At 48.8% G+C, this 14,537-nt stretch overlaps 1 protein-coding gene across 4 annotated transcripts in view; it reads left to right on the top strand.

The window, feature by feature from the left end:
* The first annotated feature begins 318 nt into the window (after positions 1 to 318).
* Positions 319 to 14,537, top strand: part of KLHL18 (kelch like family member 18) — a 70,111-nt gene continuing 55,892 nt past the window's right edge. For 2 of the 4 annotated variants that reach the window (XM_070050928.1, XM_070050927.1), the window contains exon 1: positions 319 to 852. In XM_070050928.1, the coding sequence (XP_069907029.1) occupies positions 462 to 852 (391 nt within the window). In that variant the 5' untranslated portion in view covers positions 319 to 461. The remainder of the gene's footprint in view (positions 853 to 14,537) is intronic. The other 2 variants (XM_070050930.1, XM_070050929.1) reach the window with 1 other exon arrangement.

Raw genomic sequence — 14,537 nt, 5'->3', positions numbered from 1 at the left:
GAAACCCCAGAGACCAGACGGCCTGACTCGGGCGCGACGCGCGACCGCGGTGGGACCCGCAGATGCTAGCTCCTTAGACCTCCAAACGCGGCCAGGCTGAGAGAGGCCCCGCGACGCCGCCTCCGCCGCCGCGCGACTCCAGCCGGGAGCTCCCGGAGAGCCGTGTTCGCAGCCCAGCGGTGGCCGCCGTCTCCCTCTGTCCACCCTCACCACCCAGGCGCGGCCCCTGCTCACAGCCTGCGAGGTCGCTGCGCTCCAGCAGCGCGATGGTTGCAAACGCAGAGACCAAAGCCCCACGCCCGACCCAGATGTCCCAAGTGCGCCAGCCTGGTGGTATACGGTCTCCATAGCAACGGGGCGCTTCCGGGGACTCCGGAAGTACCGGGTGGTGACGGAAAGGAAGTCCGCGGTCCTCCGTCGAGGATTCGGGTGAGGTTAGGCGTGTATCAGGGAGACGGGAGATGAGGGCAGTCAACCTCGAAAGACTACGGCAGCTGCATAAACGAAGTCTAAGTCGATGTAGTAGGGGAACGAAGGCAGTGGATGAACCAGGAAGCGGGACGGCGGGGCTTCCGGCGAAGAGGAGTTGCGACTACGGCGGCCGCGCAGGCCCCTCTGGTTCGAGCTCCGCGCGCCCAGCTGCAGACGGCGTGCACCCTCGCCCCGCCCTGGTTGGAGTGGGGCTGGCCGGCGAGGCCTGCGCAGTTGCGGCGGCGGGGGAAGATGGTGGAGGACGGCGCGGAGGAGCTGGAGGACCTGGTGCACTTCTCGGTCTCCGAGTTGCCCAGCCGCGGCTACGGCGTCATGGAGGAGATCCGGCGGCAGGGCAAGCTGTGCGACGTGACGCTCAAGGTACCGCGGCCTGGGCGCTGAGGGGAAAGGGGCCGAGCGGGGCGCCCAGGGGCGGGGGACCGGGCGGAGGGGTGGCGGGGAGCGAGCATTGGGCGGAAAGGGCCCAGGCGAGACGGGGGATCGGGGCCGAGCGGGCGGGGCAGAGGCACAGTCTCGGAGCCCTCGGACGGAAGGGCTGAAGGGGCGCCTGTGAGGGCCTGGGAGTGGGCGACGGCGGGGTGGCCGCCTCCCTCCCTGTCACCCCCTGCGGAGGAGGGGCTGGGGCAGCCTCCGTATGCTGGTGGGCGCTGCTGCAACACCCTCTCTGGTCGCGGAGCGGTCACTCCCTGCCCTTGATCGCCAGGTTGCGGTCTCGCCTCTCAAGAGCTTTTACGGGCGGACCTGGAGGTCTTTGGAAGGGGACCCCTCCCGCCCCACCGCCGAGGTGCGGGGCCGGGCCGGGCTGCGGGGAGAGGCGTGGTCCACCACCTGCTCCCCGCCCGCATTCCGGTGGCGAGAGCCTGCCGCCCTTCTGGGCTCCGGGACTCCGCGGAGGTGCGGCTGCAGGTGTGTTCCCTGGCGGGCTTTGGCTGGAAGACTCAGCGTTTATGGATGACCTTGTGTTTGAGAAAGAATTGTGCAGAGATCTTTTTGCCCTTCTTACTTTTCTCATGGTTAAGGCAGTTTTTCCATATATGTGCGTCAGAAACGCCGGAGCTTGTAGAGTGGGATGGTTAAGAAGATGGCTTCGGAGAGGAGGATTTGGATTAATATCTAGTGGTAACCCTGGGCAAGTTCCTTAATCTCTCTAAGCTTCAGTTTTCCAAACGTAAAAATAAAGATGATTCCGAATTCATCACATTAGTGTGAGAACTAAATGAGGAAATGTGAAGTGTTCCTTGTGTTATGCCTGACGGAACTTTTTACTTACTGTAAGCCTCTCCTTTAGAGGACAGAGTGGCAGGATCTTCTCAGGTGGGGAGAGCGGAGCCAAAAGGATTGAGAAAAATGACCTGGACTAAAGGAGGCAGAGAAAGTTCGAATAAAGGAGAGGTGTTTTGGTCCACCTGCTTATGAGATGGAAGGCGTCAAGGCCACTAGAGATTTGTAAGTGGGGGAGCAGTGTGATTGTGGCAGTAATGGGAGAGGATTTTTGCTGTAAGATTTAGGCTGTAAGCTTGATCCAGGTGAGCTTGTGAGACACAGAGAAGCAAAAAGGCCATGGCAGAGTCGGATGGTCACTGCCACTTGTACAGAAATTAAAGTAGGACATTTCACCTCTGTATTTAAAACAAGTACATGGGGGGCCGGCGCCGCGGCTCACTGGGCTAATCCTCTGCCTGCGGCGCTGGCATGCCAGATTCTGTCCAGGTCACCCCTCTTCCAGGCTAGCTCTCTGCTGTGGCCAGGGAGTGCAGTGGAGGATGGCCCGAGTACTTGGGCCCTGCACCCCATGGGAGACCAGGATAAGCATCTGGCTCCTGCCATCGGATCAGCGCGGTGCGCCGGCCGCGGCGGCCGTTGGAGGGTGAACCAACAGCAAAGGAAGACCTTTCTCTCTGTTTCTCCCTCTCACTATCCACTCTGCCTGTCAAAAAATAAAAAAATAAATTAAAACAAGTACATGGGGATGGGAGGGCGCATATGGGGGGAACAACCGCTGTAATCCAAAAGTTGTACCTATGAAATTTATATTTATTAAATAAAATCTTTCTATAAAAAATTAAAATGAAGCAAGTACAGACTAGAGCAAACCCTTAGAAAAATTCTTGTATGACTTTCCATTGAAATGCTTTTTATTCATTCAAAGGGACAAGTAAATTATGATAGGTGCCGCCAGGAGTGTCAGTCTGAATTGCTGTGTTAGTTTGAAGGATCTGGGACATAAGAGCTGGTAAAAGGCTTAGGCTAGTGCCGTACAGGCCTGCTGAGAGCATTTGCTTCCCTGGGTTTGGAACTCTGACGTGGAGACTGAGGCATAACTCTGAGCAGTGTGGAGGCTGGGGAGAGGCCAAGCAAACCAGGCTCTGCCACATTTCACTGCCTCCTCCAGGGCTGCTCCGTGGACTCTGTTTTGGCCTCCGTCTTTCATGATGGAGTTCTTCCTGAACTCCTGTATGTCCAGGCTGTTTCTCAAATAAACAGGTACTCAAAAGCTGGCTGGAAGCTTTTTGGTGTGGGATTGTTTACTGATTTGTAGGCCTTCCTGAAGGGGAGTGGTTCTCAAACTGCAGTGGGCATTAGAATCACCTGATGGTCTTGTTTAAATACTGGTTGTGGGACCTCAGCCCAGTGTTACTGATTCACAGGTCTGGCCTGGGCCCGAGAACTTGCATTTCTGACAAGTCCCACAGATGCTTTCATGTGGTCCACCATCATACTGTGAGAGCCATGACTGTAGGGTAATGGATCCGTGTTTAGAGTCCATGGCCCTTCCTTCAGGCTGCTTTCTAGGTGGTGTAAGCCTGGCTCTGATTGTCAGCGGCGCCCTCGTTACCCAAGTTTGAGTCTCTGGTCCGTCCTGTTCAGAGTCAGCCTCCTGTCTCCTCAAGGGTGGTGACTGCGCAGTTGCTCCCCTGAGCACGGGTACAGGTGCAGCTTGTTTTCAGCCCCTCCTCATGCTCACGTGAGGAAACTGGAGCCTCCAGTGGTTGAATTCTGGAGAAATTCTACAGTGGCCTGCCATCTTCAGAGCTGAGAATGCTCATCTGAGACAGTTATATGCAGTTGTCTGCTTTTCATCTTCTAAAATTTTGTTGACTTTTCTAATCTGTCTGTTTTTCCTTGGGATGTTTGCTGTGCCTTGATTTCAGTCAGAGGCAGCATCCCACAGACTCTGGAGCCAGACTGCCTGCGTTTGCATCTTGATTCTGTCGCACATTAGCTGTGAAAACTTGTAAACAAGGGGGCCAGTATGGCGCAGCAGGTTAAATCACCACTTGTGACGCCCGCATCCCATATTGGAGAGTGCCAGTTTGAGTCCGGGCTGCTCCATTTCTGATACAGCTCCCTGCTAATGGATCTGGGAAAGCAGTGGAAGATGGTGCAAGTGCCTGAACCCCTGCACCCACATGGGAGACAGGACAGAGTTCTTGGCTCTTGACTTCAGTCTGACCCAGATCTGGCTGTTGGAGCCATTTGGGGAGTGAACCAGTGGATGCAGGATCTCTGTCTCTGCCTCTTGGTCTACCTTTCAAAGAAATAAATAGCTCTTCAAACAAAAAAACACTAAACAGCTTCCTTAAATACTGGTGATTCAGTTTCTTCATCAGTACAATGAGGATCGTTACCTACCTGAGTCTTGAGGATTCTATTGGTTAATATATTCAAATAACTACATAGAGGATTTCTAGTAAGCAGTAGATATTTGTTAATAAACTTAACGGAGTTTCTAGAGGGAGTGAAGAGGTATATGTACATTCACTCTATCATTTTGAATTTGTTTTAGCTCCTCATTTAATTTTGAGTGATTTTATCTGAACCAAGTGGTCATTGCCTTACTCATTGCTCAGATAAGCTTGCATTTTATGGATAAGGACCAGCTCTCCGACAGGAAGGGACTTGTCCAGGGTCACAGGTTGAGGAATTAGGGCTAGACTGCTGCTCTCTATTCTTTCATGTGCTCCTTCTCCACTGTCTCTGACAGTGACTGAACTGATTTCAGCTGCAACAGTGTGACTTGATCTACCTTCAGGTCAGTTGTACTCATCTTTTTTTTTTTTTTTTTAAAGATTTATTTATTTATTTGAAAAGCAGAATTATAGAGAGGCAGAGAAAAAGAGAGAGAGAGAGAGGTCTTCAATGCACTGGTTCACTCCCTAGATGGCTGCAACGGTCAGAGCTGCACCAGTCCCAAGCCAGAAGCTTCTTCTGGGTCTCATCTCCCACACAGGTGCAGGGGCCCAAGGACTTGGGCCATTTTCCCCTGCTTTCCCAGGCCATAGCAGAGAGCTGGATTGGAAGTGGAGCAGCTGGGACTTCAACTGGTGCCCACAGGGGATGCTGGGACTGCAGACAGCGGCTTTACCTGCTACACCACAGCGCCAGCCAATGTACTCATCTTTACTATGTGATCTTGTTTTCTGTCTTCCTGAGTTATAGGTAGAGTATGAAAGTGAGCATTAGTAGGCATGCCACATTCTCAAAATTCACTGCGAACTCATGGACCTAGACTTTTCTTTTTGGAAATATTGGAAATCTAAATTCCTTGAGAGCCTGTAGAATAAGTAAAAGGATGACAGAAAAGAGTAATACATTAGCTTTTTTTTTTTTTTTTTTTTCAAGCAGAGTGGACAGTGAGAGACAGAGAGAAAGGTCTTCCTTTACCATTGGTTCACCCCCCAGTGGCCGCTGTGGCTGGCGTGCTGCGGCCAGCACACCACGCTGATCCGAAGCCAGGAGCCAGGTGCTTCTCCTGGTCTCCCATGCGGGTGCAGGGCCCAAGCACCTGGGCCATCCTCCGCTGCACTCCCGGGCCACAGCAGAGAGCTGGACTGGAAGAGGAGCAAGTGGGACAGAATCCGGTGCCCCGACCGGGACTAGAACCCGGTGTGCCGGCTCTGCAGGCAGAGGATTAGCCTATTGAGCCATGGCGCCACCCAAATACACTAGTTTTTAAAATTATTTTCTGGGGCCAGCACTGTGGTGTAGCAGTTAAAAGCTGCTGTGTGCAGTGTTGGCATAGCATATGGGCACAGTTTGAGTCCTGGCTTCTCCACTCCTGACCCAGCTCCCTGCAAACATACCTGAGAAAACAGCAGAAAATGACCCAAGTCCTTGGGCCCTTGCACATACGTGGGAGACCCTGAAGAAGCTCTTGGTTTCTGGCTGTGGATCAGCCCAGCTCTGGCCGTTGTGGCTATTTGAGGAGTGAACCAGCAGATGGAAGACCTCTTTTTCTCAATCTCTTTCTTTATCTTCGCCTCTGTCTCTCGGTAATTCTGCCTTTCAAATAAATAAATCTTTTTAAAAAATTACATTATGTATCTATGGTAACTTGAAAGTCATCAGAAAAAGCCCCTGGGGGCTGGCACTGTGGCTCAGCCAGTTAAAGCCCTGGCCTGGGGCCGGTGCCGTGGCTCACTAGGCTAATCCTCTGCCTGCGGTGCCGGCACCCCGGGTTCTAGTCCGAGTTGGGGCGCCGGATTCTGTCCCAGTTGCTCCTCTTCCAGTCCAGCTCTTTGCTGTGGCCCGGGAGTGCAGTGGAGGATGGCCCAAGTCCTTGGGCCCTGCACCCGCATGGGAGCCCAGGAGGAAGCACCTGGCTCCTGGCTTCAGATCGGCGCTGCGCACCTGCCGTAGCAACCATCTGGGGGGTGAACCAACGGAAGGAAGACCTTTCTCTCAGTCTCTCTCACTGTCTAACTCTGCCTGTCAAAAAAAAAAAAAAAAAAAAAAGAAGCCCTGTCCTGTAGCACCAGCATCCCATGGAGGCGCTCGTTTGGGTCCTAGCTACTCCACTTCTGATCCAGCTCCCTGCTAATGCGCCTGTGAAACCAACAGGAGATGGCCCAAGTCCTTCAGCTCCTGTACCCACGTGTAAGACCCAGAGGGAAACTCCTGGCTTTGAATCGGCACAGCTATGACCATTGTGACCTTTTGAGAAGTGAACCAGCATATAGAAGACCTCTCCCTCTCTCTCTCTCTCTCTCTCTCTCTCTCTCTGTGTGTGTGTGTGTGTGTGTGCGTGCATGCATGTGTCTACCTTTCTCTGTAACTGTAAAAACCCCTGGTCCTTCTTGACATATCATTTTATCTTAAAGGTTAGAAGGCTAGCAGTCCAATACTACTTATTATTTTTTTTTTTTTAATTTATTTGAAAGGCAGAGTGACACAGAGAGATCTTACATCCGCTGGATCACTCCCCAGATGGCAACAGCTACTGGATCTATGAGCCAGGAGCTTCTTCTGGATCTCCCATATGGGTGCACAGGCCCAAGGACTTAAGACATCCTCCACTGTCATCCTTCACTGCTTTCCCAGGCACGTTAGCAGGGAGCTGGATTGAAAGTAGAGCAGCCAGGACTTGAACCAGCGCCTGTATGGGATACTGTCAATGCAGGCTGGGACTGTAACCCACTGTGCCACAGCACCAGTCCCAGTCCAGTACTTCTTGACAAAAGATTTGGTCCTAATAGAGTGTTGCATCCATGGAGATTCTCATCCCCTCTCCCCAGCGGGTGATTCCATCTCTTTGGACCAACAGGAACTGGGGCTCAGGCAGCATTTGTCAGGTCTGTCTGGGACCAGCCAGTTGGACAGACTCCCTAGATTCCTTGTTACTCTTGAGATTGGAGCTACCTGGTCCATACATTTCTTTTTTTTTTTTTTTTTTTTTTTTGACAGGCAGAGTGGACAGTGAGAGAGAGAGACAGGGAGAAAGGTCTTCCTTTACCATTGGTTCACCCTCCAGTGGCCGCTGCGGCCGGCGCACCGTGCTGATCCAAAGCCAGGAGCCAGGTGCTTCTCCTGGTCTCCCATGTGGGTGCAGGGCCCAAGGACTTGGGCCATCCTCCACTGCTTTCCCAGGCCACAGCAGAGCGCTGGCCTGGAAGAGGGGCAGCCGGGACAGAATCCGGCGCCTCGACCGGGACTAGAACCCGGTGTGCTGGCTCTGCAGGTGGAGGATTAGCCTAGTGAGCCGCGGCACCAGCCCATACATTTCTATTCTCCCTCATCTCTTTGTCTCTTAGTGAGAGAATAGGGTCACTAAATATGCATACTATTCACAGATTTAGAGGTTTAGGAGAGAGAAGAACCCCCTTCACACACACACTCTTTGTTTTAAAGGGTTGATAAAAGATTATTGAAAGATTTGCTGGCCGGCACCGTGGCTCACTTGGCTAATCCTCCACCTGCAGCACCGCAGGTTCTAGTCCTGGTTGGGGCGCCGGGTACTAGTCCCGGTTGCTCCTCTTCCAGTCCAGCTTTCTGCTGTGGCCCGGGAGGGCAGTGGAGGATGGCCCAAGTGCTTGGGTCCCTGCACCCGCATGAGAGACCAGGAGGAAGCACCCGGCTCCTGGCTTCAGATTGGCACAGTGCTGGCTGTGGCGGCCATTGGGCGAGTGAACCAACTGAAGGAAGACCTTTTTCTCTCTCTCTCTCTCTCTCACTGTCTATAACTCTCTGTCTCTGTCTCTCTAACTCTGCCTGTCAAAAAAAAAAAAAAAAAAAAAAAGAAGAAGAAAAAAAAAAAAGAAAAAGAAAAAGAAAAAGATTTGCTGACATCAGTCTTCACAGCATTTTGCCAAGGCCCCTGCTGAGGCTTTGAATCAGGATCTTAGAATTTAGCTTCCAGAAGAAAATGTCCTTTCAGTGGGTGAAAGGCACAGTACCTAAATATTTCCTTTTGACCTACTAAATCCAGGTACACAGTTAGCACTGAAATTAGATTCAAGAGCTGAACATCCGGGTCCGGAATCATGCCAGACTTGTTGTCACCACTGGTTTTGTGATGATAGAATAGGTGGAGAAAGATAGCAGGAAATGAAGTAAGGACTTGTTGATGCATGCCATTTTTATGTTGTGTGTAGTGCAGTGAGTTACACAGGGATGATTTCAGAGCTAGAATGATCATATTTAAAGGAGGCTGTAGAAGCCCTTTATCAAAGCTATTCATTTTACAGATTAAGAAACCCTAAGGCTTGGAGCTATTAAGGGATTTGCCCAAGGCATAAAGCTGTGTTAGCTGAGCCCCAGCACAGCTGTTTATTGGTGGAAGCAATGCTTTCACATTCTGTCAGGTCACCCAGCTGCCTTGGTGGTGGTAGGAAGCAGAGGGAAAAACCACCTTTAATGTCATCTTTGTGCATGAAGGGCGGTGATGTGTGTGTCCAGATGCAACACCACGTCTCTCTCTTTCAGGAAAGAAGAAAGATGCAGGATTTTTCTGCTGGTCTTTTAGACCACTGGAATCTTGACTGCTTTTGACTTTGAAATGACTACACCATAGCACCGGCCGCACTCCTGGGGTTTTCTACTGGCTTTTTTTTTTTTTTTTTTTAAGATTTATGTATGTATTTGAAAGGCAGAGTTTCAGTGAGGCAAAGGCGGAGAGAGGGCAGGGAGAGAGAGACAGAGAGACACAGAGAGGTAGGTTTTCCATCTGCTGTTTCACTCTGCAAATGGCTGCAACAGCCAAAGCTGGGCTGATCTGTAGCCAGGAGCTTCTTCTGGATCTCCCACATGGGTTCAGGGCCCCAAGAATTTGGGCCATCTTCTGCTTTCCCAGGTCATAAGTAGAGGGTGGGATTGGAAGTGGAGCAGCTGGGAAATGAGCCAGCGCCCATATGGTATGCTGGCACTGCAGGTGGCAGCTTTATCTGCTACGCCCACAGTGCCAGCCCCTCTACTGGCTTTTTTATTTATTTATTTTTTTAAGTAGTTGTATTCATCTTCAGCCTTGTTTTCTTTTCTTTTTTTTTTTTTAATTATTACTTTTTGAGAGAGAGGGGTCTAGCATAGTACCATCCATTGGTTCACTTCCCAAATGCCCACAATATTCTCTGTCTGGGACTGAAGCTGAGAACCAAGAACGCAATTTAGGTTTCCCATGCAAGTCACAAGAACCCAATTACTTAAGCCATCACTGTTTCCTCTCAGGGTCTGCATTGGCAGGAAGCTGGCGCCAGGAACCAGGACCAGGAATAGAACTTGGGTACTCCCATGTGGAATTCAAGTGTCTTAACCAGTGGGCTAAATACCTGAGCTCCCTTTGTATCTTTTAAATGACCAATTGAGGCTGAGAAAATCAATATTTTCCTTAAGGAGCAGAGCACTTGTGGAAAGAATTTCATATTCATCAGCAATTCTGTTTACGTTATGGGTAAAGCTGTTAAATTTGTACACCACTTGGGTGAATGAGAGCTTGAAGCTGGCTGACGTGGGTGGAGCTACAGCTTGGGAAATCAAGGAGCATTCATGGGGTTCACCCTGAGGCTTCAGGTGCTTGGCTGGCTGGTGAGGTTAAGAAGCCTGTGTTGAGGATGCTTCTTACTGTAGACAGTTCCTTTAATGTTCCTGGTACTGTATTGGCTGCCCCCCTGGTTTAGCTTGCATGCTGGTTAAAAATGACAGCACATTGTTTTACTAAAGATGTGTTCCTAGCTCTTTTTAAATTACAAGTGTGAAATCTACCTTGCTACTTCAGACTTGATGACTATTGGTACTTGTGTTGCTTCTTTGGCATGGAACCAACCAGCTTACCTGCATTTAGCTTTTTGAAGACCTTATGAAGAACACCCAACAGCTCATGATACCACCACTTGTTTCCAGGTGGGGTCAGAAGTGAGTCAGAGGGTGTGGTGAGGACCGAGAGTATGCTAACATTTTCTGTAAAGGGCCAGGTAGTAAATATTTGGGGATTTGGGAGGATTAATACTGTTCCAAATGCAACACACTTCTGATGTGATGCAGAAGCAGCTGTACACAATACGTAAATGAGTAAGTGTGGCTGTGTTCTAATAAAGCCTTATTTACAAGAATAAGCGTGAACCAAACCCAGTTGGCTGTATTTACTAACCTCTGTTGTATGTGGATACCATCTTTGTAAAGTTTAAGGTTTTTAGAGTAAGTTACTCCAATGATTGCTTTCTTGCCCCAGTATATATTTACTGTAATCTCTGATTATTCTTTTTTTTTAATTTATTTTATTTATTTGACAGAGTTACAGAGAAAGGTAGAGACAGAGAGAGAGAGAGGTCCTCCATCTGCTGGTTCACTCCCCAGATGGCCACAATGGCTGGAGGCTGCGCCAATCTGAAGCCAGGAGCCAGGTGCTTCTTCCAGGTCTCCCACGTGGGTGCAGGGGTCCAAGGACTTGGGTCATCTTGTACTGTTATCCCAAGCCACAGCAGAGAGCTGGACTGGAAGAGGAGCAACCGGGAGAATCCGGTGCCCCAACCGGGACTAGAATCTGTAGTGCCAGCACCGCAGGCAGAGGATTAGTCAAGTGAGCCACGGCGCCGGCCCTCAGTAGACTTTTCTAGGCCTGCCAGGTTTGTTCACTCAAGGTCCTCCAGATTGGCCCCTTCCCACCATTCTCTTCTAGGTGCCCATGGTCTCTTCTTACATTGCAAGCTTTGTCTTCATGACCCATGTTCTTCATGTCCTGGATCTTTGCTCTAGTATTTCTTTGGCCTGGAGTATCTGCTCACATCTGCTTATCGATGCTTCAAGGCTCCTTTCATATTTTCTCAAGGAGGGAGAAATAGCCAATTACTCCCTCCTCTGTTTCTCTAAAGCACTTTGCATTTGTGTCTGTTTAACATCATCTTCTGATCACAAGTTTGTACACCTGTCTCCTCGCCAACCTGTAAGTTTATGTTTGGCAGATACCATGCCATCTTTGTTTTGCCTTGCCTGTCCTGTAACAATGGTTGTCAGAGGTTGGTGGAGAGGACATTGTGTAAAGTCCCAGCATTCTTTTTTTTTTTTTTTTTTTTTTTTTTAAGATTTATTGTATTGTATTTGAGAGGCAGAGTTACAGACATAGGGAAAGACAGAGAGAGAGAGAGAAAGAGGTCTTTGATCTGCTGGTTCACTCCCCCAATGGCCACAGCAGCTGGAGCTTTACCGATCCAGTGCCAGGAGCCAGGAGATTCTTCCAGGTCTCCCACACAGATGCAGGAGCCCAAGTACTTGGGCCATCTTTTATTACTTGGGCTATCTTCCACTGCCTTCCCAGACCACAAACAGAGAGCTGGATTGGAAGAACAGCCGGGACACAAACTGGAGCCCATGTGGGATGCCACCGTTGTGGGCAGAGGCTTAAACTACTACGCCACAGCGCCGGCCCAAGTCCCATCTTTCTGAAGATAGTCTTACGTCTCTCCAAGTGAAGTTATTTGCTCTGTTCCATTGTACCTTAAAACCCCTCATTTTTTTTTCAGACTATGAATACATATTTAATAAAAGTGACAGTTAAGTGAGTTAACACAAAGATCTTAGAACACTAACACCAAGCATGAAATAATTTGAATAATTACAACATAAGATTTTAGAATACAAATTAGAGCAATCATTTTAGAAGTTTGCCTTAAAATTAGAAAATACTGTCAACTAGATAGAAAGAATATCCCTAATGACATTACCAATGAAGACAAAAGGTAAGTATGATTTTAAGTACATAAGGAAAAGTAGGCTGTCAATAAGACAAAGAGTGTGGAAAACCACTACAATATAATATTTGCTCAGCTAAACTAATAGCAAATGATATCTGCCCTATTAAAAGGATGCTTATTTTAACGTCTACTGTTATAAGAGGAAAGAGGTGTAGGTATAATCAAAGCTTATCCATTACATTCAAAGACTTACTCAACTTGATAAATCTTAGGCCCTACAGCCTAGTAGGCATGAGAAACCATTTGTAATATGAGTATTGAATTCATTCCAATGACCATTAAGTTGCATTAATGGCCGGTGCCGTGGCTCACTAGGCTAATCCTCCACCTTGCGGCGCCAGCACACCGGGTTCTAGTCCCGGTCGGGGCGCTGGAAGAGGGTTGCCCCTCTTCCAGGCCAGCTCTCTGCTGTGGCCAGGGAGTGCAGTGGAGGATGGCCCAAGTGCTTGGGCCCTGCACCCCATGGGAGACCAGGAGAAGCACCTGGCTCCTGCCATCGGATCAGCGCGGTGCGCCGGTTGCAGCGCGCCGGCCACGGCGGCCATTGGAGGGTGAACCAACGGTAAAGGAAGACCTTTCTCTCTGTCTCTCTCTCTCACTGTCCACTCTGCCTGTCAAAAAAAAAAAAAAGTTTCATTAATATACTAATATCAAACTATTTTAAGACAGATTTAAGGGGCTGGCGCTGTGGCATAGCAGATAAAGCTGCCGCCTGCAGTACTGGCATCCCATATGGGATGCCAGTACTGGTCCCAGCTGCTCTACTTCTGATCCAGCTCTCTGCTATGGCCTGTGAAAGCAGTAGAAGATGGCCCAAGTCCTTGGGCTCCTGCACCCGCGTGGGAGACCTGGAAGAAGCTCCTGGCTTCAGATCGGCACAGCTCTGATTATTGCGGCCAACTGGAGATTGAACCAGTGCGTGGAAGGCCTCTCTCTCTCTGCCTCTCCTTCTCTCTCTGTGTAACTGACTTTCCAGTAAATAAATCTTTAAAAAAAAAAAAAGGGCATTTAATTTGATTCATCATTGTCATTTTTAACTTGATTTTATAAAACAAAAAAAGTTTAAAAGTTTTATATCACAGGAAATTAAACAATGGAAATATTTGTTGCGGCCGGCGCAACGGCTCACTAGGCTAATCCTCCGCCTACAGAGCCGGCACTCCGGTTCAAGTCTCGATTGGGGCGCCGGATTCTGTCCCGATTGCTCCTCTTCCTGTCCAGCTCTCTGCTGTGGCCCGGGAGTGCAGTGGAGGATGGCTCAAGTCCTTGGGCCCTGCACCCGTATGGGAGACCAGGAGAAGCACCTGGCTCCTGGCTTTGGATCAGCGCGGTGCACCAGCCGCAGGCGCTGGCCACAGCGGCCACCGGGGGGTGAACCAATGGTAAAGGAAGACCTTTCTCTCTGTCTCTCTCTCTCACTGTCCACTCACTCTGCCTGCCAAAAAAATTAAAAAAAAAAAAAAAAAGAAATATTCATTGCTTCATGGGCTCAACTTACATAAATTAAAATAATTAGAAATCTTTTTCAATATAGAACAATGAAATAAATGACAAAAGGATACAGTAAAGCAACATTTTCTTTACTCTGGGATTACTAGTTACTTTTAGGATCTAAACAGACAATCTGAATTTCAGACTTCTTTTCCTGTACTTTATGTTTATAGTTATCTGTCTATATTCTGAATCAAGCTACTTGACCAAAATATCTGATTTATTTAAGTGTTTAGCTTCAAAACAAAGGTTTTCTGTTTACAGTTACTACCTTGAAAGATCAGTCATTACAATGCTGATGAAATCTGCTGTTTCCTTTTGCGTGTGTGCAATTAATTTTAACTCTGTAAGTCAGATACCCCAGAAATGGAAAAATTATATACAATTCATTAAAGTATAATGTTGGTTTTCTGCATCTAAAACTTAACCAATGAAATAAAACTTATCAACTACAGTTGACTTCAATAAAAGCCACATTTGAGAATTATATTATTTTCCTAACTTTGTGGATAGTTGTAGTAAACACACGTGGGAGAACTGGAAGAAGCTCCTGGCTCCTGGCTTCAGATTGGCGCAGCTCCAGCCGTTGCAGCCATCTGGGGAGTGAACCAGAGGATGGAAGACCTTTCTCTCTGTCTCTACCTTTCTCTGTAACTCTGACTTTCAAATAAATAAAATAAATTTTATAAAAAAAAAAAACAGTTGAATCAGAAGTGGAGCATCCAGGACTCAAACTGGCACCCACATGGGATGCCAGTGCTACAGCTAGAGGCCTAACCTTCTACACCACAGTGCCGGTCCCAGTGTGCTTTTAAATACCACCAAAAGCACAGATGGAGTCCACTGTGTTTTATTTTTCTTGCCATTGTTTCCCAGTCACATAGGTTGTTGAGGACTGATCACTTCTGCTTTCAGCACAATGGATAAGCATCCCTCTTCCCAAATTCTAGGCTGCTGGACAGGCCATCAGCTCTCAGAGTGAAGGTACATTTCCATACATGCCACTTTGTTAGAAACGCACCTGAACAACGTAGCTAGTATGGCTTGCTTATTTCTTTAGTTCTGGGAATGCCCTCTTAGCCTGGAAATCAAGTC

This window comes from Oryctolagus cuniculus, chromosome 10, assembly GCF_964237555.1.
Source record: "Oryctolagus cuniculus chromosome 10, mOryCun1.1, whole genome shotgun sequence".
Classification (NCBI taxonomy): domain Eukaryota; kingdom Metazoa; phylum Chordata; class Mammalia; order Lagomorpha; family Leporidae; genus Oryctolagus; species Oryctolagus cuniculus.
Note: the sequence above shows the minus strand (reverse complement) of the source record. Positions and strands in the feature narration are given on the sequence as shown.